At 42.5% G+C, this 23,798-nt stretch overlaps 1 protein-coding gene across 1 annotated transcript in view; it reads left to right on the top strand.

Annotated features, from left to right (window-relative positions):
• The first annotated feature begins 1,910 nt into the window (after positions 1–1,910).
• numbl (NUMB like endocytic adaptor protein) overlaps positions 1,911–23,798 on the top strand; it is a 29,223-nt gene continuing 7,335 nt past the window's right edge. The window contains 6 exon segments of the mRNA XM_063906178.1: positions 1,911–2,191; positions 13,215–13,365; positions 15,809–15,883; positions 18,134–18,208; positions 21,466–21,606; positions 23,204–23,408. Of these exon segments, the coding sequence (XP_063762248.1) occupies positions 2,151–2,191; positions 13,215–13,365; positions 15,809–15,883; positions 18,134–18,208; positions 21,466–21,606; positions 23,204–23,408 (688 nt within the window). The 5' untranslated portion in view covers positions 1,911–2,150.

Here is a 23,798-nt window from a genome sequence, read left to right on the forward strand (position 1 = left end):
GAGGGATAGCATTAGCACTGAGCTACTGTATCCCGAGCCTCAGCCTACACTCTTTCAGCGCTCCTCTATTTCCTGAAACACACTGAAACGTCTGGATCTGCAACCTTTTCTTAGGTGTGCACCCTTGTGGCTCTGCTAGGTGTGAACAACAAGGTGCAAAATGGAGTTTATATGTTCCTATACCCACTCTCATCACCCCCCAGCTGCCAGTAAGGCTTTTAACCTTCCTCACCTGCATCCATTCAAGTGCAAGAGTGTAGTTTTCAAACCAAACCCTCCTTAGAGTCAGTTTCTCCTTCATGTCTGCAGCTGTGTGGGCCCTTAATTGCAAAAAAATATACCCTTTTCCCACCAAAATCTGTGTGTCCATGGACGTTTTTTAAACTCTGGAAAACCACTTCTAAATTAGGTGATTGACACGTTTCCCATTGCCATTAGACAGTGTTGAGTAGAGAGTGTGTTCACTTCGCTGGGGATTAGTGTTACTTCTCACACTACTACTTTTACTCAAGTATAAATATGAATACTCTTTCCAACTCTACTCCTACCCAAGAATCCGCTTATTTCCCGGGTTTGCTATGAAAATATAGTTATATATATTTGTATAAGAGTTGACCTAAACTGTATGTCAATCTAGGCTTTGCAGCTTGACCCACAAACCTCTTTGAAACTTATAAGCAAACTTTTTAAACTGGGTTTACTGGAACAACCACAGTTCAGCCAATCCTCATCTCAACACCGCACCTCAATGTTTTCAGACACTCTGAAATGTAGAGTCCCCGGCTTTGCAGGTAAATGTTTTCCAGCTTTAAAATCTGGAACAGAACGCAGTAGATAGTCAAAACATGGATCATTCTTACGCCCAGGTGCTCCCAGGGTGTGGTTGGAAGGTTTGAGTCCCAAAACACTTCTCATCTTTTGAGAATGCTGCATTTCTGTGGCCTGCCCTTTAGGATCCATTTAGTGGGAAGCAGCGTGTCCAGAAACGCCTCGGTGGAAACATACTTACAGTGGGGGAAGAAGTGTTATGATCCTTAAAGTACGAATACCACACTTTATAATTACTCTGGACTTAGTTACTTTCCACCACTGCCTTTACTTAAGTCAAAGTACAAATACCAAACTGTAAAAATACCTAAGTAAAATTGTGTTGCAAATGTTACGTAAGTAAAGTTAATTAATATAATAAGCAAAATGTACCTAGAATGACCCCATGCAAACATTTCTTAAATAAACAAATTAACGATCTATTCAAAATGAATCAGAATATGGCCTAAATGTTTGTAGGTGCCAATTAATGATCTCTCAATCAGCTAATTGATCAATCAATTAAGCTGTTCTTCATTAATCTGTTGGCTTGTTTAATGTATAACAACATATCATATTTTATAAACTCTTGTGACTAAATGGTGTAAAATAAATGTAGTAAACTATAAAGTACAAGATTTGTTGTAGAGGAATTAAAGTATTAATGAAACAGAAAATACTCAAGTTAAGTATACAAGTACCTCATATGAGCACTTAAGTACAATTTGAGTAAATGTACTGCCTTTACTTAAGTTAAAGTACAAATACCACCCTGTAAAATACTTTTAACAAGTACCCCCCCCCCCCCCCCCCCCGGCTCCTCTCCCTCCAGATCCAGCTCCTGTCCCCTGGCTGCAGCCCCATTTCTTGCCCTCTCCCCCAGTGCACTCCTGCCCAGTGCGGTCACAGCAGATGGAGAGCAAAACTGTGTCACCAGCAGCCATGCCTCCCTCCCTCCCCTCTCTGCTTCTATCCTCCCACTCCATTCTTTCCTCACTCCCAGGATTTGCTGCATCAAACATTGATTTGTCTTTATTTTTAGAGCAGCTGTTATCGTGCGTGCGCTTGTGTGTGTGTGTGTGTGTGTGTGTGCAGTATTTTGTTAGTGTGTTTACCAGACTGTAACGCACGCCGCGCAGTTTGACTGTGTTTAGGTTGTGTGTTTGCGAGTGTGTAAGGGCTTCTTTTTCCAAGTTAATCCCTGAAGAAGAGGTGTGGTTCTGTTTCTGTTTCTGCACCGCCTCTCCTCTCTGAGCGCAGTATCCTCACACACTCCTCTCCTCCTCTTCATCTTCCTCTGTCGTCTTTACTCTTCTCTGCATCTGCTGTCGCTCCTGTGTGGCATGAGTTCTTGTGGGGAGATGGGGGAGGCCATTGAGCTCAGGTGAGTCAAGAGCTGTGTGTTTTTGTTTAGAAACACTTGGAGTTTATCCATGCGAACATTAATGCGTTTTTCTGCGTGTGGTTGCGCACTTGGAGGGCTTTTGGTTTTAAATTGGGTCAACTGTTTCTGTAGCTTTTTTTCTCACCCCTTTTTCTGTCCATCATGTTGACCCTGTTGGCTGAAATACTCAAACTTAACAGATGTGCGTTTTTAATGCTATTGCTATTGCTAGTGGATGTTTGTTGTTGTTTGTTTATTGGCTCTGGTGGTATTTTCTGTCACTGATAATAGGTCTGTATCCACAGGGTTCATAGCGGCTAATAGCGTTAGCAGATGCAATAGCCCCTGATCCCCATATGGAAGAGATTAAACCTGCTTCATTGATACAAACACCCAACATTTCCCTGCAGAGCGGTAATGCTTCCCCAGTTTGTGTGCATAGATACGAATGTGCGCACCTGCAATGCACTCTTTTGACGCAGCTTGTTTTTCCAACCCTGGTTGGCTTAGATTTCCTCCCAAATTCAACCCTTCCTCTCTCTTTTTCTGCTGTGTGTGTGTGTGTGTGTGTGTGTGTGTGTGTGTGTGTGTGTGTGTGTGTGTGTGTGTGTGTGTGTGTGTGTGTGTGTGTGTGTGTGTGTGTGTGTGTGTGTGTGTGTGTGTGTGTGTGTGTGTGTGTGTGTGTGTGTGTGTGTGTGTGTGTGGCAGAGTGTGAGAACACTGACGACGCCAGAGACAAATGTGACGAGTGAAATGAGGACAAATGAAGAACAGCAGGAGGGAGAAGATGAGAGGAGGGGTGTGAGAGTCACAGAAGGAATGGGTGAGAATTGGATAAGAGAAAAGTGTGTGTGTGAGGAGAAATCAACTTCAGATTTTCAGCAGAGGAAGGAATTGACTGTCGGTCGGTTTCTATCATCACCTAGCCTTGTACAACACCGAAAGTAGTTTTACATTTTTATATTTGCTAATGTTAGAGTTCTTTTTTAAATTGGGAGGCATAGTGTCGTTAAAGGGGCCCTATGAGGCTCATTCCCAGGTTCATATTTGTATTTACTGTGCTTTAACGTTCAAAAGCTCTTTATTTTTCTCATACTGCCTGTGCTGCAGCACCTGTTTTCACCCTCTGTCTGAAACCAGAGCCCAGTCTGCTCTGATTGGTTAACTCATCAGCTCTGTTGTGATTGGTCAACAGCTGAGAGATGTCCCGCCCTTTACCTTATCACGTACAATGTGTTGGAGCACTAGCCAATAGTGAGAGTATTACTTACTTTATGTCTCTATGTTCAGGAAGTAAATGAAGGCATTTCAGGCTGGGGGGAGTGTGTGGGAGAGAAACTCAAAAACCTATAAAACACACTACAGGAAAGGGAGGAGAAAAAGACTTCACAACAACGCCAAGTAGAAAAAATCTTTGTTTGACAGAGGGAGTTCAGTGTTTATAAAGCAGGCTGCACGTCGGGTCACTTTTTATTCTCCTCTGACTCAAGAGTCGGACGTAAAATCTGTACAATTCAAGGGTGGGGTTGTCAAGACTTTGAGAAATCACAGCAGTGACAATAGGTTATTCAGCTGGGGAAACATGTGAGTGATGGTGCATTGTGTTTCAGCTGTTTGAAGCTTTTTTTACACTTCCAAGCCAGTGAAACCAGGGCCAAGAGGCATCACAATTTCATGTTTTATACCTCTCTTTCTTTCCTAGTGAATGCAACAGCTCGGTTATTCCTGCTTCTGCACTCGCACCAGTGTGTCGCTTGCTTTGTTACGTCTTAAGTTTATTCTGTGTTGCTTTGTTGGAAGAGCCTATTGTGCATGATAACAAGTCTTCTCAATCCTTTGAATCTTTTCAAAGGTTAATTTCTTCCAATTTGTCACAAACCTGAACTTGGACTCATGGATAATCTGTTCAGAAATTGATGGTTAAAGGTCACAAAACCTCTTTTTACACACATATATCGATTAAAGTTATCAAGAGAGTCATTTTGGACAATCATGGATGCAAACTGCGAGAGGGAAGTGGTGTCTTATGTCAACTTAAGTCAATTTGAAGTCCTGGTGTCCTCCATTGATTATGGTTTAATCACACTGAGGATGTGTCAGCTTGTGGCAAATAACGAGCTCTTGGAGCCTGGAATCAACTCGAGTTATTACATAATGTCTCTGCGATGGGAGTCTCATCTTGTTCCCTTGGAGATGAAAGAGAGCCTTGCTGTCGTATCAGAGGAGCGGGCGCAGATGATAAGCCGGCCTTCGGCACTGGTCTAGACTGATAGCAGGGAATACAAAGTGGAAACACAGCATGAAAACATGATACTGGAGCATATCGACTAGACTGCTCCACTTCACGCCTCGCCGCACTGTGTTCAGATTAACTTCCCAACACCCACACACCCTTTTCCCATCACTCACACCATGCAGACACGTGTTGTGTGCTGTTTTAAGTATACAGAAGGGGTGTAATGATGCATTTGGATATATACAGTATATCACCATGTTTAGGAAACACTTTACCGTTTCCGTCCACTTGCTTCCTAAATATTCAAACAGTGCTTAGGAGAAATGTAACACAACATCAGGAAAACAACATTAGGTCTACTTTTAGTATTTTTTATGATAGGGAGAATACATTGTGGTTTATTCAAAATACCTAAAAATAAAAGTCATATTTTAATTCTTTTTTTTTGTTGTTAAATTTGTATTTTTAAGTTTTGTTTTCCCAATAAATATATAATATTGTATCGTGATGAAACTTGTGGTGCAGACACACACACACACACACACACACACACACACACGCACACACACACACACACACACACGTAAATCCAGCACTCCCTGTACCCTGTTGGCCTGCTGTTCCAAGGACAAAGAGGGATTTGGATATTGTTATGGTAATCTCCTCTCTTTTGTATCTTGGAACCTATTCAGTCACACACGCACACACGCACAAACACACACACACACACACACACACACACACACACACACACACACACACACACACACACACACACACACACACACACACACACACACACACACACACACACACACACACACACAGGTATGACCACATTCAAGCATGCTTAGATGTTTGTGCACAAAAGCAATGCATGCAAGGATGTAAGATAAGGTCACGAATAGGCTTCATAAGAAGAAATGGAATATGCATGTTTCCCTCCACACACACACACACACACACACACACACACACACACACACACACACACACACACAATCTTCTCCAGGCTTAACCTGGTGGGTGGGAGTGCTGTGATAAGCGTGGAGGAAAAGGATAATAAGTGTGTGTGCATGTGTGTTTCCTTGGGGTGACCATGCTCGTGTGTGTGTGTGTGTGTGTGTGTGTGTGTGTGTGTGTGTGTGTGTGTGTGTGTGTGTGTGTTTGTGTGTGTGTGTGTGTGTGTGTGTGTGTGTGTGTTCACCAGCACACACTCCCCTGATATTTAAAAGTTCATGCATATTAAACTCTCCACCTGTAACTGAGAGGCACTTGTTGCAGACCAAGTGTCGGTGGCGGATCTGATCCCACATCAGCAGCTTGAGTCACTTTTTTATCCCAGCATGTAATCACGACACCTCTCCCAGCTGCGATAATGCTCTCAATTCCCACACTGCTATGCAGCCGGAGTCACAGAGAGTCATTCAGTCTTGTTATGGAAGATGACGCCCAGCCTGCTCTCACACACACACACACACACACACACACACACACACACACACACACACACACACAGTGAATGTAATTGTCATTAGAGATCATATTACATTAGAGGGTTGGAGCAGGATGCATTTAGCCGTCAAGCTAATTAGCATATGTGCGTAACGATGTTGACTTTTTGACACCAGTCTCTCTCTCTCTCTCTCTCTTGCTCTCTCTCTCTCTCTGTCTCGCTCTCCTTCTATTTCATTCACCCTGAAGAGAAGCTCACAGACTGCAGAGACACAGACAACACAATCAATATTACATTTCATTTAGCTGCTGGTTTCATCCAAAGCAACTTACAATTGCAATTAACATCAGCTTCAATTATGCTAAACCTTTTTGTGTCCAAGCGTCTTTTTTTCTATTGATTTCAATAAAGAGTGAGCGCATGCTGTCCCATGTATGCACCAACAGAAGAAGCGTTGCATCCAGTGTCTTTTCTTTTTGAGTGCCACCCCATTTTTGCTGCTCCGAGAGCTCTGAATTTTTCAACATTTAAACTTTTCAGATAAGTAGCAGTGACTTCTGTAGATCTGCAGATATGCAATCAGTGGTGTGTGTGTGTGTGTGTGTGTGTGTGTGTGTGTGTGTGTGTGTGTGTGTGTGTGTGTGTGTGTGTGTGTGTGTGTGTGTGTGTGTGTGTGTAGAAAGTGACACAACAAGTCCTGAAGTTGTTGAAGAATTGGCAAGAATTAAAAGGATGTCACCATATTTCTGTGGCATCCATCTTTAACGAAACATCTAAAATGGAGAAATAAGGTATTGGGTTTGCTCCTTCATGTGTGTGCTTAGACTATCCCCTGTACACACACACACACACACACACACACACACACACACATTCTAGGATACTTGCTCCGCCCCTCGCTGTCCCCTCCTCGTCTCTCTGGAGCTCCAAAGAAGAATGGCTTACCGTAAGACGAGGTGGCAATGATTCATGTTAGTGTGCACGTGTGTGTGTGTGTGTGTGAGAGAGAGTGGCGTCATCCCTCCTCCTCCTCCTTCTCCCTCCCTGTACGAGGTGTTTTGCAAGCAGCTGTTTGAGGAGAAGAAAAGTGTGAGGGCGGAGTGTGTCGCGTTTTGCCAAAAAGCTCTGAGCTGCTGTTGAACACAGAACATCTGGATCAGGGAAGAACACTGTGTACGTGTGTGTGTGTGTGTGTGTGTGTGTGTGTGTGTGTGTGTGTGTGTGTGTGTGTTTGTGTGCTGTTGAACACAGAACATCTGGATCAGGAAAGAACACTGCGTGTGTGTGTGTGTGTGTATGTGTGTGTGTGTGTGTGTGTGTGTGTGTGTGTGTGTGTGTGTGTGTGTGTGTGTGTGTGTGTGTGTGTGTGTGTGTGTCTGTATATGAGTACTGTGAAAGAAAGTGAGAGTGCCAAGGATATCAATCAGACTCACATCTGGCTCCAACGAAACACAGCTGGACACACATGAGTTCACGCAGTCTCAACATAGATGATATGTAGGGAACACACACACACACACACACACACACACACACACACACACACACACACACACACACACACTCACACACACACACGTACAAATCCAATCTGACATTAATATTGACTGTAACACTTTCAAAACAAACTAATAAACTCATTTTAAAGAAACACACACACATTGTAAATTACAATTCCCCCACTTACTAAAGTTTAACAAGCCGGAGCAAAAAAATGAAATATTTTCCTCCACATTTTATGAGTCTGTATGCATAGGCGAACCTTTCCCGCTAAATTCATTCCTGTTAAACTCATTTCCTCACATCGCCAGAGCTGCAGACATTTACCTTCAGGGTCTTTCTTTGCATCTTGAGCAGAGCAAAAAGGGAGATCTGGAGTAGAAGTAAGAAGTAGAATTAGAGGGAGGAAGCAGCGATGAAATGAGGGTCAACCCGGGTGAACAGACTTGAAAGTACACGACATAACATCATATGATCGTAAGTCGTCTCTCCTGCCATCTCCTCCGCAACAATACGATCCAGATGGCGGCTAACTCACACGCTGGATCTGAAACAAGTATGTGTTTCTTGGCAGCGGGCCTCGTGTTTGTGTAGTCTGCAGTGAAGTGCTCGTGAGTTCTGCGTGGGTTTGTGTCGAGAGCGGGACTTCATTTGTGCCGTTGGTTTACAGATTTATTTTCTGATGTTTTCCATCCTGGTCTGCCTGCCTGTCCACCCCCTCTGTCTGTCTTTGGTCTTTATTCTGTACTCCTGCAGATGGTTCTTGTTGTGCGGGGTAAGGTCAAAGCTATGTGAGGCGTTCACATGTTGCATGGGTTATAACTCCACCCTAATGTGTCTCTTCATCAAAGACAGTTTAAAAACACATTTCTGTTCATGTCACACTGGGCTGCTCAGCAGGAGACTTTCTACTAGTTTTCACTGCAGACTTTACCGCTTCATAGTCTGATGTCCTCCTGCCAGGATAAATACATGAAACAGACAAAAAGACTGGTGCAGGAATGAGTCCTTCAACTGGAAATGAGTTAGCATTTTAGCACTTCAGGTCCCCTCCTCTCAAGGTCAGGTTCTTTGGATGTGTTTGTGGTTAGACGTCTGAAATAAAGTCTGTGGTTAACACAAGCTTTAGAGGTTTTTATGTTTTGTGTTATAGCCTAAAATACATCAGTAAATACTCCACTTGTGAATGTCTGGAGCTTTTGTACATTTTAAAAACCGTGACTGCTAACAAGCAGCTAACATAGACTACTGAACGTCATCCTGCCAACATTAGCCTTTAGTTTAGCGGTGGGGACGTGAAGCCATGTGACCGTGACGTAGTTTGTTTGTATCCTAGCTATTTACAGTACCATCTGTGAGTGCATTAATGCTTTAAAAATAATACAAGTGATGTTGTTTGTTAGCAACAGACATTATTTTCGAAAGGAAAATGCCATCAGCGATGCTAACTTCTGGATTAGCCTACTAAAAAAACCCTGCACTAATCCATTACTTATATTATAAAATAGCCAGCAAGCCAGAAGCAGGTGAGCTTAGCTTTGCATAAATGATGGTGTAAACAGCTACCATTTCCAGCATTTCTCAAGCACAATTTATCCGTTTTATATCTCATTTTAAAAATCTAAACCAAAACGTTATAAAGTGTATAAGTAACAATTTGCTTTTTCATGAGAAATCTTAACTGTCGATAAGCACATTTCCCAAAATACCAGATTTGGACCTTGTCGGGACAGAGTTTATAGTTTGAGTCTTAACTCTCATACTTAACCAGATGTTTGCTAATAAATACATTACTTCTAAAAGCTCGATTTTGCCCTTAAATTAGGAGAATAATCATATGCAAAGTGTTCATGTTGGTATGTGTGTTGTTTCTGTCCTCATCTGGTTTCCTCATTGTGGTCGGCTGGCTTATTAAAGTCAAACCACTTAACCTCCTTATATTTGCATTTATCAAATCAGGATGAGTGATGGCGGTGGAGCGGGGTAATTGGGTGTGTCACAATACTAATTTTCTCACCTCGTTTGTTTTTTCTTCTCATTTCTCTCCTCTGCTGATTTTGTTTTTGTATCCCCTCCCTTTAATACCTCTGCTTTCAGTCAAATATTCAAAAGAAACAGACTTTAGAGCGTCATGCTCGAGATGCATTGTGTATCGTCTAATATGCATTACTCAAAACTGAACAAAAACTAATTGTAAACAGTGGCTAAAGAGTTAAGTTGCTAATGGACTCGCTGGAGTGTCTCGCAGAATTAATGACTGCATCAGCAGAACTGTTTAAGTTTAATATATCATAGTAATTAAGGTGGAAAATTAGCATAAACACCTCCTTGTTAAACTAAGTCGAGGCACACTAAAGCACTAACTCCATATGGGCTGTTTTTAAGCATGATTTTAAAGGATCTTAAGGCTTTGTGTTTATAATAATTAAACACATACTTGTGTTTTTCTGCTGAGGTGATGAGTTCAGCTTCTGCTTTCAGATTTCGTCTGTAGCTTTGGACTCAGTGGTCCTGGAAAATGTAGATTTTCATTGAAAGATAAGAGAAGATATTTATCCCGAAGGAAGTTGTTGTGCCAGAGTTACAACAATAAACACAGGAGCATAATAATAAAAGTAACAATTATAATAAGAAACTGTACTCTGACAGGACAGTAAAAAGAGCAAATTAAATAACTACAAGAAACGTAGACGGTCAAATAGTTATTGTACAGTACAGTGACGGGCAGTATTGAATAGTGCAAAGAAACGTAGTGGCAGATATTGCACGTTATTATTGAACATGAGTATTAATATTGCACAATATGACTGAATCTCCTGCCTGAAGGGTGAGGAGTTATGGAGTTTGATGGCCACTGGGAGGAAAGACCTCCTGTGGTGCTCCGCTCATAAGAAGCTTTTAATCTAATTCGAGAGCCTAACCTCGTCACTGTAAGATAAAAAGAAGAGGATGAATGTATTAGGTGCTATTATAATGTCAGACCAAAGTACAGATGAATATGTCTCAGGATAAAAGTCTGTGGTGGAGAGTGGATAAACAGGATTAAGGTCATTATTTTTTTTCAATAAAGGATCCAATTAAAGGATGAAGAAATTGATGTAAGTGGATTTTCTGGGTGTGTTGACATAATGGGAAGTTCTCTATTTGCTGCTCCTCATCACAGATTTCCTGTTTGCTGATTTCTTTCTTCCTTCATTCTTAAACAAAAAAAACCTAAATACTTTTCTGTAATACTCAAAAGTTCAAATGAAATAATGAATCGTTGGAAGTAAGTCATGTTTAGTAAAGTTCAATGTGTGTATCTAAAGGCAATGAAATGACCAGGAGCTCTTGATCACACAAAACAAAATATAGAGTTCATAAATAACAACAGACAGGGGTTTAAGAAATGACAGACTTGATTAAAACTAAACAAATAAGGCTGTAACGGTAAATTAAAGGCCAGGTCTTTAATTTCCTTTTTCAAGATTTCAAGACAGATATTCTTTTTGTCTTGCTGTCAAATCACATTGATGATTAATGTGTGATCAACAGGATAATTAGGTGTCATACAAACTCATTTTCTCACCACATTTCTTCATTCTCCGTCGGTTTTCCAGCTCATTTTATTTAATATCTGCTGTGTCTGGCTTCAGATTATCTTCCTCCTCCTCTCCTGCTGTCCCAAAAACATATCAGAGCAGATACATGGCGTCCTGTAATCTGTAACCAGCATCTCCCCCGCCCCCCTCGTCCCAAATATCCTCCCCCTTGTGGGTTATTACACACCAGCTTGTATATACCCCTACACACACACACACACACACACACACACACACACTTGCTGCCAGCCAGGTGCCAGTCAGCTGCTGCTCTGCCCAGAAATTACTGGCATCCGATATGTGTGGGTGTCGAGCTGCCGAGGGGTGTGTGTGTGTGTGTGTGTGCGTGCGTGTGTGTGAGACAGAGGGTGCATGCCTTACATGACGGAAAAGCCAGTCGATCTGTTTCATTTGCAAAGCACTGTGTGTGTTGAGCTCTCTTCCTCCACGCCCGCCTTTGGCTCCCATTACCAGTAACATCGCCGTGATTATGGGAAGTGATGGTACTGTGTGTGTGTGTGTGTGTGTGTGTGTGTGTGTGTGTGTGTGTGTGTGTGTGTGTGCGAGCGTGTGCGTGTGTGTGTGTATATTTGCTTATAAACTCTGTGTGGCAGAGCAGAGAGAAGATTTGCTTATAGTGAACAGATGACATGGACGTAACATTTCAGAGTAATTGTTGTTTGTTTTCGTGCCCTGTTTTAACCAGGATGCCAGCTCATGGGGTAACCACACGGTAAGACAAAAAAAAGATTCAGATTAGCATAAAAAGTATGTACGGAAGAGGATTAGGGCCAGAAAAGCGTTTTGGGATGAGATACATTGGTTGTGAAAAACTCTTTTTTTCTGACTTTTTTCAGATTTTTAGCTTTAAACTCAGGAACAAACTGAGGCAAATTAATGGCAAATTAACCCGTTTTAAACGTGTTACACAGATAACAGAGGAGCTGGTGATGCCACTAATTCACTCTTGATTAAACCAGTGGACGCACGTGAGGAGAGATGTTTTTGTTGTACTCAAAACCCTCCGTTGAAGGCGGGGTGTGACTGTGGAGGAATGAAAACAGTAATCATCATTTTTAAGCGGGTCATGTTTGAATGGATTCATGTTTCATTGTGCTGGAAAATTAGCATCGCTGAGCAGCAGGCCAGCGGGCTGAATAGACTAATTAAGCAGTGAGGTGTGTGTGTGTGAGTGTGTGTGTGAGTGTGTGTGTGTGTGTGTGTGTGTGTGTGTGTGTGTGTGTGTGTGTGTGTGTGTGTGTGTGTGTGTGTGTGTGTCCTGGTGTTATTTGGAGAGATGAAAGCACTCCCTATGCTTTGTGTTCATTAACCTTGTACCTGTGTGATTTGTACAGTCTGCCTGTGAATGGAGAATCAATGGAGCATCGTGGCGCTCTGATGATGTTTGTAAAGGATGATTGCTGCATAACGAGCGACAGTTTAATCAATGAAATCCGTCCCACTTCACTCATAATCCTGCATGAAACACAGCTCTACACTTTCTCCCCCGCGCTCTCGAGCTGCATTTATTCAAATTGCAGTTTGTTGCATTTAATTAGGTTTTAATGAGAAGTGCTCTTTCACACTCCAGCTTTTAACCCTGTGTAGCATTAGCATTACTCTTTATGTTCTTTATTTGCACCCAAATGTTCAATTCAGTGACCATAAAAGGTGTCGGCAAAGCATAAAAAGATAAAGATAGTAATATTTTCATGATAAGGTCTAACAATAAGATGTGTATGTTGATGGGGCTGCATGATAAGCATTGTGTCTCATGTAAGCACTATCAATCAATCAATCAATCAAACTTTATTTATATAGTGCTGTGCCAACAAACTAGGTACAATTCAAAGTGCTTTACAAGCTATATAATGTGCATGGCAAAAGTAGTAAAATATGAATAATGAAGGAATTAAATTAAATACAGTGAAATGTGAGTCCTGCTTTCCAAGGGCAGATTTAAAAGTTTTATTATCAGATTTTTTTAATGATTTTTTGGGCTTTTTTTTGAGCTGTTTGCGTTCCTGTGAAAGCTTGTTGTTTCCTCGTGTAAATGAAAACTTAATCACTAAGACACTGCCTGATCAAATGAAGATAAAAATAAAACCAAGAGGAAATGAATGCCGTGTTTGTGTTCAAGGGAGTTCCTTTGTTCAGTGTTTTTAAATCTCTAAGGGCAAATTAAAGGCGAAACTGCAAGCTCTAGGCTTTTTCTAAAAATCTAATCCGTGTCTCTCTTCCTGTCCTCAGTACCAGGGAGCACGTGACCCCGGAGATGAACAAGCTGCGACAGAGCCTCCGGAGGAAGAAGCCCACCTACGTGCCCGAGGCCAGCAGACCCCATCAGTGGCAGGCGGACGAGGAGGCGGTGCGAAAGGGGAAATGTAACTTCCCCGTCAGAGTGAGTATCCTAAACCCTCTTCCTGTCCAGTAGATAATGCATGTTTCAAAGGTTTCCCTTTTCCTGTAGTGTGTTATGTAGGTTGCATGTAAATGGTCTTCCCCCCCCCCCCGGCTGAAACGTCTCCATTGGACTCCTTTGTACTACAGTGACATCACTTTGTAAAACTAGCTCTTCAATTGGCTAATGTTCGAACACATTTGTACGTGATAGGCTAAGGGGCGGGACATCTCTAAGAGGTTGACCAATCACACTGGGCTCTGGTTTCAATCTCTCCTTAGAGGTGAGGAGTAACTCAGGTTCATGTATTTTTAGTAACATGAAGCTGAGTTAGATATATCACAGGGTCACGCTCAAAGGGCAAATGAAGGTTTCCTGGATAGAGGTGACACATTTATCACGACTCCTGCCCGTGCTTCCTGTTTAAGGACGTTCAGAAATAACAAGTGCACTGGTTGCTCCCTTATTCAGCACGTTATCCTGCAACAGCTCACCCAGAATCTGTGACACATCTGTCCAGAAATGCTCTATTAACACATCATTTATTCAGGTCTGTTGTACAACAGCATCATACTGTGGTTTATGTATGGTTTGAGAATCAAAACATACAAAAACGTCTGTAATTCGGGTTGTAGTTTTGCTTTCCTTGGCAGTATTTTCAATCATGTGCTTTAGCTTAGCTCTGAATAAAGAGTGTTAACAGAGGAAGCAGCTAGTGTGGCTTTTTTTTATGTGAAGCCAACAACAAATGAAAACATTTCAATAAAAGATAAATCAAGACAACAGTTTAGGTTGCGGAGATTTTCATTAGCTGGGTTTCAGACAAACACATTTAGCATTTTATGGAGGAAATATTCTGCTCATTTTCAGGTTTACATTTGTATATTCTGCCTCTACTGTGACATGTTTTATTACCCTCTTACCTGAATATGGGTTGCCTTTCATTACTGGCTTTTTTTCAGCTATGAACCTGTGTACGATAAATGAGAATCATTGTATATATTTGTAGGATTATCTTTATAGAAACCATGTAAAAAAAAAAGTACTCAAATACTCGTATCTCATATGCAATGAGTGCAAAAAGTTGGGAAATGTTGACGGTCCTTTCCACTGTTAGCAGCCTCAGTCCGAGTGTGTGACGTACGAGAGCAGGAGTGATTTGTCGAAGAGCTGCAGAGACAATAACTGTGAGAGAAAAGGGCGGAAATGATGCTGAGGTGGGGATGTTGATAAGGAGACCACAGGAAGTGACAGGGTGAGGGATGAGGGGACCGGGGGGAGACATTGTGAGATGAAATGAGGGAGCGAGGGGGAGAGATATGGAATTGGATAAGAGAGGTGAAAAGAGAGGAAGGCAGCGGACTAAATGGAAGCAAAAGAAAAATCCAACAAAGGAAGAGGAGAGTGTGAGAAAAGAGGTAAGCTAATGGAAAACGCTCCTGATGCTCCAGAGATTTCCTGATGAGATACGCAGCTTTACAGCGAGAGATGGCAACACAAAAAAACACCTCCTTTCAGAGTCTTCATCGTAGCTTTTCTTTCCCCCTCTTCATCTTATATTTCTTTTCACAAGCTCTCCATTTTATCTCCGAATGTATTCTCGAGTCAGGCGCTATTAATGCCTCTCTCAAAGCACTGAACCAGAGGAGAGAAGACAGTGTGCATGCGCTCAACATGGAGGGAAAAGTTGACTTTAAACAAAGCTAGATCGTTAGGAAGGTTCTGAAGATGATCGTTATCAAAGTGAATCAGATATACATGAATATTATGTAAATGCCTTCAGTATTTAGGTTGTTGTTCTGTTGATAGAGCTGCAACTACAGGTTGTTTTAGTAATTGAGTAACAAAAATGTGCGTGCTTCCAGTTGGGGGTTTGATGCCTCGCTCAAAGACACTTCAACACTACCCAGGAGAACTTTGGTCCAATCAGGACATGAACCAGTGACCCTTCAGATCCCAATCCCCACAGACTAAGCCATTGCCGCCCCTTTGTATGTTTTCTTGCTCCCGCTTGTGTTCTGCAAGCTCAAAACAGTCTGTTTTCTATTGTAACTCTCATCAATGAATCCGCCACACTTCCCTTATTGATTACCGACTGCTTTTTAGTTCAGGGACCGAGAAACTTCCTCCTGGCTTTTGAGTAACGAGGAGCTTTAATTGTGTCCCTGTAGGTTTTCCATACAGCAGAATACGCCAGAGACAACACAAGGGGATGAGAGGCTATAAATTATCATAGTGGCTGCTTATTAGCTGCTCCTGTCGGTTCATACAGTCATACAAACACTGATGGGGACTAATGAGGCACCGTTTGCTTTAAGTCACTTTTTCTTTTGTTTTCAGCTCAATCAGCTTTATTTTCCCGAGGGTTGGATGAAGAGAATTACAAAAATGTTTGGGGTGTTTTTATTTAAATGTTAATATTCCTGCTCTCTCTTCTCTGCAGTACCTGGGGTTGGTCGAGGTGGAGGAGTCGAGAGGGATGCACGTATGCGAGGAGGCGGTGAAGAAACTAAAAGTTGTAAGTATCCCACACACACACACACACACACACACACACACACACACACACACACACACACACACACACACACACACACACACACACACACACACACACACACACACACACAGAGTCACACACTCATACTTCCCCTTGCTGCAGTATTGGAAGTATACTTTTTTTCTTGTGTAGAGGCCGTATCACATACTTCACTGGAGCTCATTATTGCAGACCCAGTTGCTCGAAGTTCATGCAATAAAGTATCGACCAGGAGCACACACACACACACACACACACACACACACACACACACACACACACACACACGTCATCCTGTCTGCAGTAACCTTGTTATTTTCCCTCCTTTTCCACTTTCATCGCCCTCCCTGCTGGGTTAACTCCATATCTTTCTATCTGTCTGACCCATCTACACCCAGGAGAGCATACAATTATATCTGGGCTAACATAAGCAACACACACACACATACACACACACACTCCCCCCTGGGAGGCTGATTCGGACAGGGAGCGTGTGAACACAGTGACACAGACCGGGCAGTGTCAGACAGCCACACACACTCTCAGTGAAGAGAACAGGACTGTGGACTCGACTTCAAAAACATCAAAAAAGCAAAAGCCTAGCTAGGGTTTGACACAATGCGAGACTTTATTACATGATGATCGGGACAAAGAGGTGAACTAATTTAATTATATGTACAAAAAGCAACTTTATTCTTGTGAAAAACGTTTAAAAAAAGATAGAAATGCTACCAGTGAACTCCCTCTTTAACTTGGTGTATCGTATAATGAGTCTCTTTGCTTGACTTCATGTCTTTATTGAACAAGGACCACGATGGCCGAAGGCCGCAAACGAGCTACAACGGCCCGAAACCTTTCCAATCCATTTTCTATTTGCAGCATTTCGTTTCAGTAGACACCTCTTACAGAAATTTGATATCACATAAAATACAGTTTCCAGTAAAAGTAAAATACCAAAGAATAATACACAAAAAGGAGCCCACTCCCACAGCCCATCAGAGCCTGCACTGACCGCCCCTCTGGCTTTTAATGTTGTTTTATTGCTCGATTTTAATCTGACTTTTACTTTATTTATTTGTTGTGTTTCTTATTACCTCTGTAAAGTGAGTTTGAGCATCTGAAAAAGCACTTAGAAAATAAATGTATTATTATTATTATTATTATTATTGTTATATCAAAAATACAACGGTAAAATTGTGCAAATACACAAAATCAGGTGTTAAAATGCATCGGAGTGCATTGAGAAAGTGCAGCAGAGAGCAGGAGTCAGCTCCCTAAAAAGGAAGCTAAACTTAAGTAAACGCTCTGCATGTTTCGTCAAGTTGGGGAATGTAGAGGCACAAAAAACAAATAGTGTGTGAACCAGAAATTGAGCTTAATCGGGCCTCTTTAAAACACAAATGCAGAGCACATTTTGCTCTCTTCAGTGTAAGCTTACTCTAAATGTGATTATGCAACTTCATCTAAAAAAGGCCCCACTTTGTCAGAAGTAAAGTCTTGGAGAGTTAACTGAATCAGAGCCCGTTTAATGCTTACAGGAACTCTGTCTGCCTCTCCTCTCGTTTCCCCCGCTGGACCAGATCTATTTTCTTCAGCCTCTTTGCACTTCACACAGAAGACTTTTCACCCCTGTTATTCCTTCCCTTTGATTCCCCTGCGTCACCTCCTAATTTAGCTTCCCTCTCCTTCTCCACTCTTCTCCCTCTCTCCGTTTCTTCACCTCTCTTTCTCTCTCCCGCTGTCTTCCTCTAAATGGGATTATGCAAAAAAAATTGAGTCTGCTCGTCACTTGGCTGTAGGCCTCAAAGAACATTTCCTGCAGTGATCTGACTTTCTGGTTCTCCTCCCCACACACACACACACACACACCCACAGACTTGAATTGAGACCCGTACTTGTGTATTTTTAGACTTTCCCCATGCTGAGTGTGTTATTATCTCTGCCTGGTGTCTTCCTCTGGAGAAAATATTCTTAGTTGGCAGCTCAGTTTTTCCCCTCAGGTTGTAACCCTGCTCTACCTCAGCTGCTGTAAGGATGTAATGACCACTTTACATAAACATGAGCATCAGTAAGAGCGCCCTCCAACGAGTTTATCGTAACCTCTGCAGGAATAAACGAACATCTGGGGGAATGTGCAAATAATTGAAGTACATTTACTATGAATCTTAGTCACTTGACTCTTAAACTGTGATTGTTTTTCCTCTAATAATGTGTCTTCTTTCTTTGCAGAGCGGCAAAAAGACGGTCAAGGCAGTATTGTGGGTTTCGGCAGATGGACTCAGGGTGGTGGATGACAAAACTAAGGTAAGTGTTGCAGCAATTTGCCCCAAAAACACACAGAGAAAAGCTCAAAAATCAAACTGTCGCTGATGCAACAGGTAGCAAATCTGCTGCAAGGATTCAAATCGATGTCCCCACAGGAATATAGTTTCTATGCAGCTTCTAACGATCGAACAATACCAACAGCAGCAGATTTTACAACCAAATCCCACCTCCACCTCCACATGGTGCCTAAAGCTGCCTTCGTTTTAAGTTCAGCTGGAAGAATATTCCAGTGTTTGACGGCCATAAATGAAAATGCAGATTGTGCATCAGGGTAATATTCAAGAACTCTCAATTTTTTTTCTTACTTTTACATTTTCTGGTCCGTAAATATTGGTTAAAACTGCAGAGAAATGTCCTAACACCCCTTACCTTGCTGCTTTGTTTTACGTCGAGCATTTTAGCTGTAAAACAGTACGGTGTCCGCATGCCATGCGTTGTTTTTCAGCAATCTCTGTTGCTAAATGGACTGAATTTAAATAGCGCTATATCCAGTCTTTATGACTTCAAGGTGCTTTATTATATCCCAATCAGCATTAACCCATTCATGCACATTCATAAAGAGACAGGGGTTGCCATAACACCTGTTAAAGGAAGCTAACATTCTCACACACACACACACACACACACACACACACACTATTGGCCATCTGGATGTGGACTGCCGGGGCTGCGATCGAGGCGCCCCTGCAGAAAGCCCCCGTGCTGCACTAACTACAGCCATCGTTGGAGACTAGCTGTGAGGTTGGACATATTAAGACTTAATGAGAAAGCAGCGGTGAAAGCCCCACAGTCCTTTCTTTCTTCTGTCGCCTCTTCACCACCTTTATCATCAGCTCAGCCTTCATCTATGAATCAAGCAAGAAGGCTTTTAACGCCCACACAACCGTATTCACAGCTTCCCTTCCCAGCATCAGTGAATGCATTGACTGTATATGTGTGTGTGTGTGTGTGTGTGTGTGTGTGTGTGTGTGTGTGTGTGTGTGTGTGTGTGTGTGTGTGTGTGTGTGTGTGTGTGTGTGTGTGTGTGTGTGTGTGTGTGTGTGTGTGTGTGTGTGTGTGTGTGTGTGTGTGTGTGTGTGTGTGTGTGTGGTTGTGTGTGTGTGTGTCTGTGTGTGTGTGTCTGTGTGTCTGTGTGTCTGTGTGTGTGTGTACAATAAAGGATCTGCATCAATGGAAAGACACTGGAGGTTTTCTGTGCTCAGAGCAGAGCGACTTCTGAGTCATATGCTGCTGCTCCTAGGGTGCTTTTAACTTTCAGTGACCTGAGTCATCTTTACCCACAAACACTTCCTCCTTTCACTTTTCAGCACAAAACACATCTTACATGAGCAAACAGAATCACAAAACCTGAAAACAACTCAGGACAAAGGCTACAGAAATGCATCTTTTGTAACTGGTTGTTTTACTTAAAGGGTTTCTATTATGCTTTCTGGGGGTTTCCCTTTTTCCTGTAGTGTGTTACATCGGTTTGTGTGTAGGTAGGTAGGTAGGTAGGTAGGTAGGTAGGTAGGTAAGTAGGTAGGTGGGTAGGTAGGTAAGTAGGTAGGTGGGTAGGTAGGTGTAGGTAGGTAGGTAGGTAGGTAGGTAGGTAGGTGTAGGTAGGTAGGTAGGTAGGTAGGTAGGTAGGTAGGTAGGTAGGTAGGTAGGTAAGTAGGTAGGTAGGTAGGTAGGTAGGTAGGTAGGTAGGTAGGTAGGTAGGTAGGTAGGTAGGTAGGTAGGTAGGTAGGTAGGTAGGAAGGTAGGTAGGCAGGCGGGTAGACGGGGAAAGCGGGTAGGCAGGTAGGCAGGTAGGTAGGTAGGTAGGTAGGTAGGTATTAATCTTGTCAAATAAATGCCGTGGTGGAAGAAGTAGAAAACTTACTTTAAAGGATCATAACAGGTGCAGTACTTGATAGTAACACAGAGGAGCATACTGTACCAAAACACATGGTTCCTCTTCCACCTCGGTACCAGCATCCCCCTTCATCCCCTAATTGTCCCTCAATGAATGGACTGTTATTCTTCCCCCCTCCTCATCCTCCCCTCCCTTTGTTTTCAGCGACACTGGAGGACAGGGAGGAAGTGCGTGGATGAGTGTGTGAACCCCTCTTTCCCTCTCGCCTCTTGTCTTCTCGCTTTTCCTCTCTTTTCTGCTGAGATCTGGGGGCCCCTTAATGTACACAGAGAGAGAGAAGGGCCTCTCTTAGCCTTCCTATAGACACTGAGACGGGCTGAATAAACCTTTTATAGGGGGTAGGACGAGTGGTGGAAACATCCCGGAGATGAAAGGAGGGTTCAGTGTCATTAGTCACTGGTGGGTGTGTAAATAGGTTGGAGTGAGAGGGATTTCAAGAGGTTAGCTGAGGTTGAGAGCAGCGTCAGGTATTAGATCAGGCTGTGTTGGACACAAAAGGGACCCCCAGGCCTGCATCAGTTTCATATAAATTCCTTTTACTACATTCGTTGTGAAGATACAGAAACAGAAGCACATGACTGCAACGTGGCTACATGCTGTTGGATCTTTCTAATAAATGAGACACCTGCATAAACATTTGAGTGCTTAAACTTGCATGAAACAAAACATATCGCTTACACTAACCATCATAACATACTGACATGGTATTATTATTTAAAGTAGCTTTTTATGCTTTTATTTTGAAGGCATCTTTGGTGCACTGGGTGATTTGGGCACCTGGTGTTATTGCATATATTGGAAACAGGTGGTGGTGGGAGTACAGCTCCAGTAGGCAAATGTTTTTTTACCACAGGGAGGCCATAGGAGAGGCACAGGGCAAGTACTGTATGTATAGGAAACCTGTTAATTGTATTTAGTTCATATTGGTAAATGGAAATGAATGCACAAACGGATATTGTTGTCTGGATTTGTATCATTCCCAAGCGGTTGGGGGTGTCCAGAGCCACAGCAGGGCCAAGGATCTGAACTGGGACCTCTCCAAGTACCAGTCCACACTCAATATTTTAGGTCTGTTTGGGGACTTGAACGACGACCATATGATTCCCAGTCCAAGCCCTTACTGTCTGAGCCTCTGCCGGACATGTATGGATCCATCCATGTCAAAATTGTAACAACCAGATGAAATAAACCCCCAATTCTGACACAAAAACATTTAGAAACAGGTGCATGTTTGACCCGGGGATAAAGGGAAGGTTAAGCATCTTTGTAATATTTTTGAATGACTGCTTTGTGCGAGCTGTTGAATCTGATTTCCCTCTTCTTTTCTCCGCTTCTCCCTCAGGACCTCATCGTGGATCAGACCATAGAGAAGGTTTCGTTCTGCGCCCCCGATCGTAATTATGACAAGGCTTTCTCCTACATCTGCAGAGACGGCACCACCCGGCGCTGGATGTGCCACTGCTTCATGGCTCTCAAAGACTCGGTGAGGGAGACGATGCAGTATCCACACCTCAGAGATTTTCAACTAGATTCTGGGATCGTTTACTCAGCTTCTCTTTCAGCGGCAAGATTAAATGTGTGCCAGGGATTCACTTTTTATATTCAGACAATCAGAATCAGGTTTAATAAGTAAAGTAAAAAAATAAAGTTAATGTTAACAAGAAATGTTTACGAAAGTTCTAGGAAAGTTCAGGGTATCAATCAATTAATACATTTATCAATTTATTATTTAAGTCCTTTTCTATTTATTTCTTAATAATAATACATTTTGCTCAAAACTTATCTTAGCTTGTAAGGATTTGGCAAAGTTTTATTCAAATGGGAAGTTAATAGCTTTACACCTTGTCATAATCGTAGACTCCTTGGGAAATAATGGGCATATATTTGAAATGATATACCCAAAGAAGTCAGTTCAGAGATATAAATACATTAATCAGTAATAATAACAATCATTAGCCATGTTTCATACATTAAACAAACATTTGAATACAGTCTTCCATGCATTCATCAATAAGACACATCTGTGGAAAGAAATAATCAGTTCATATAAATAAATACATGAATCGTTCATTCAATCAAGCATAAGGTTCAGACATTACTCTGTTTACCATAGAGTCCTTCAATCGACCCTTTCCTTAGGTCGAATTTCCAAGTGGTTTTCAGCTGTTGGTGTTATAGCTTGATTTTTGACCTCTGGCGCTTCCATGTGACCGACCTTGAGGATGAGGAGGGTGTAAGTTTAACACGGACACGTTAGAGACACGCTGTCGTGGCGCCCTGACGTTTCAATCCCGCGGTGGTTTCATCAGTTTACACCGCGGGTTGGATTATTGATGTGGATGGCGGAGAGCGCGGCACAGACCTGCAGGATTAGGAGAGGGATTAGACAGAAGCCTGTGGAGTTATCCGTCCATCTCTGTCTGTCTCTGCTTCCCCCACACTCTGCATATCTCGTTATGCTCATCTTGCACACAACTGTCTCCAATAGCGTCCGTCTACAGAGAGAGGGAGGTGGTGGGAAAGTGGAATCAATTGCAAAAGGCAGGAAGTGGTTTCATACAATCACCAGGGAGCGCGTTGACATCTTTACGGCTGTGTTTGATTTGAATGCAAGACGTTCGAAATGAACAGCTTGTTGCTATACTCCTAAAAAAGCAGTTACAAAAAAGTCAGCTGTAGTCTGCTTTTGTTTAAATTCAATGCAGGTTAAGTGGAGATTATAGACTGAATGTTTTACAAAGGGGGTAAAGTAGGGGCTCAACGGTCCCGTCCTCCTACCGCCCATCTCAGTCATAATTTGGATCCTAATTACACATCTTTAAAGTTTTGGGACTATATCTTGCATGGATTGATATGTTGTGACGCTATCATGGGGACAAAATCAGTCCACAGATAAGAGGAAATATGGTAATTTTCAGGTTTCATGTTAGTATTTTGTTCCTCTACTGTCTCCATGCTTTAATGTTCAAAAAGCTCTTTATTGTTGCCCGTGCTGCAGCACCTCTTTTCTCCCTCAGCCCCAGAGGTTGCATCGTGGTGTATGTCTGACCTTCAACCTGCTTTTCTTTTTGCTCCTCCAGGGGGAAAGACTGAGCCATGCGGTCGGCTGTGCCTTCGCCGCCTGTCTGGAGAGGAAGCAGCGGCGGGAGAAGGAGTGCGGCGTCACGGCCTCCTTCGACGCCAGCCGCACATCGTTCGTCCGCGAGGGATCCTTCCGCTCAAACCCGACCTGCCAGCAGAGCAGCAGCAGCGACAGAGAGGACAAGCTGCAGGACAAGAGGAAAGGTAAATAATTCATCTCACATTAAACTGGAGTCATTTATCAGAGAGAATTCTGGAAGGTTACTAACTGGCAGATGAACAAGGCTTTAGGCAACAATATCAACAATGATTGATTCATATTAATATGTTATCTAAATGCCTTTAAATTAGCTAAAGTGAAATCAATTGGGATCAGTTTCCCTGCAAATGTGGATGTGTGTGGATTTCAGCAAACTCAATGCGCTGAATACTGTAGATTCCAGACAAAGAAGCAAGAATCTCACTGCTGTCTGTAAGGTGTTTCAAAGTGTGCACTCAAACAGAGTTGACCCTTAAATGCTAAAAAACAACAAACTCCTCAACGTCTTGGCAAAAAAAGCACTTAAAAGCACATTTCCAAAGAGTAATGCACCC

The sequence above is a fragment of the Eleginops maclovinus genome, chromosome 18 (genome assembly GCF_036324505.1).
Source record: "Eleginops maclovinus isolate JMC-PN-2008 ecotype Puerto Natales chromosome 18, JC_Emac_rtc_rv5, whole genome shotgun sequence".
Taxonomy (NCBI): Eukaryota; Metazoa; Chordata; class Actinopteri; order Perciformes; family Eleginopidae; genus Eleginops; species Eleginops maclovinus.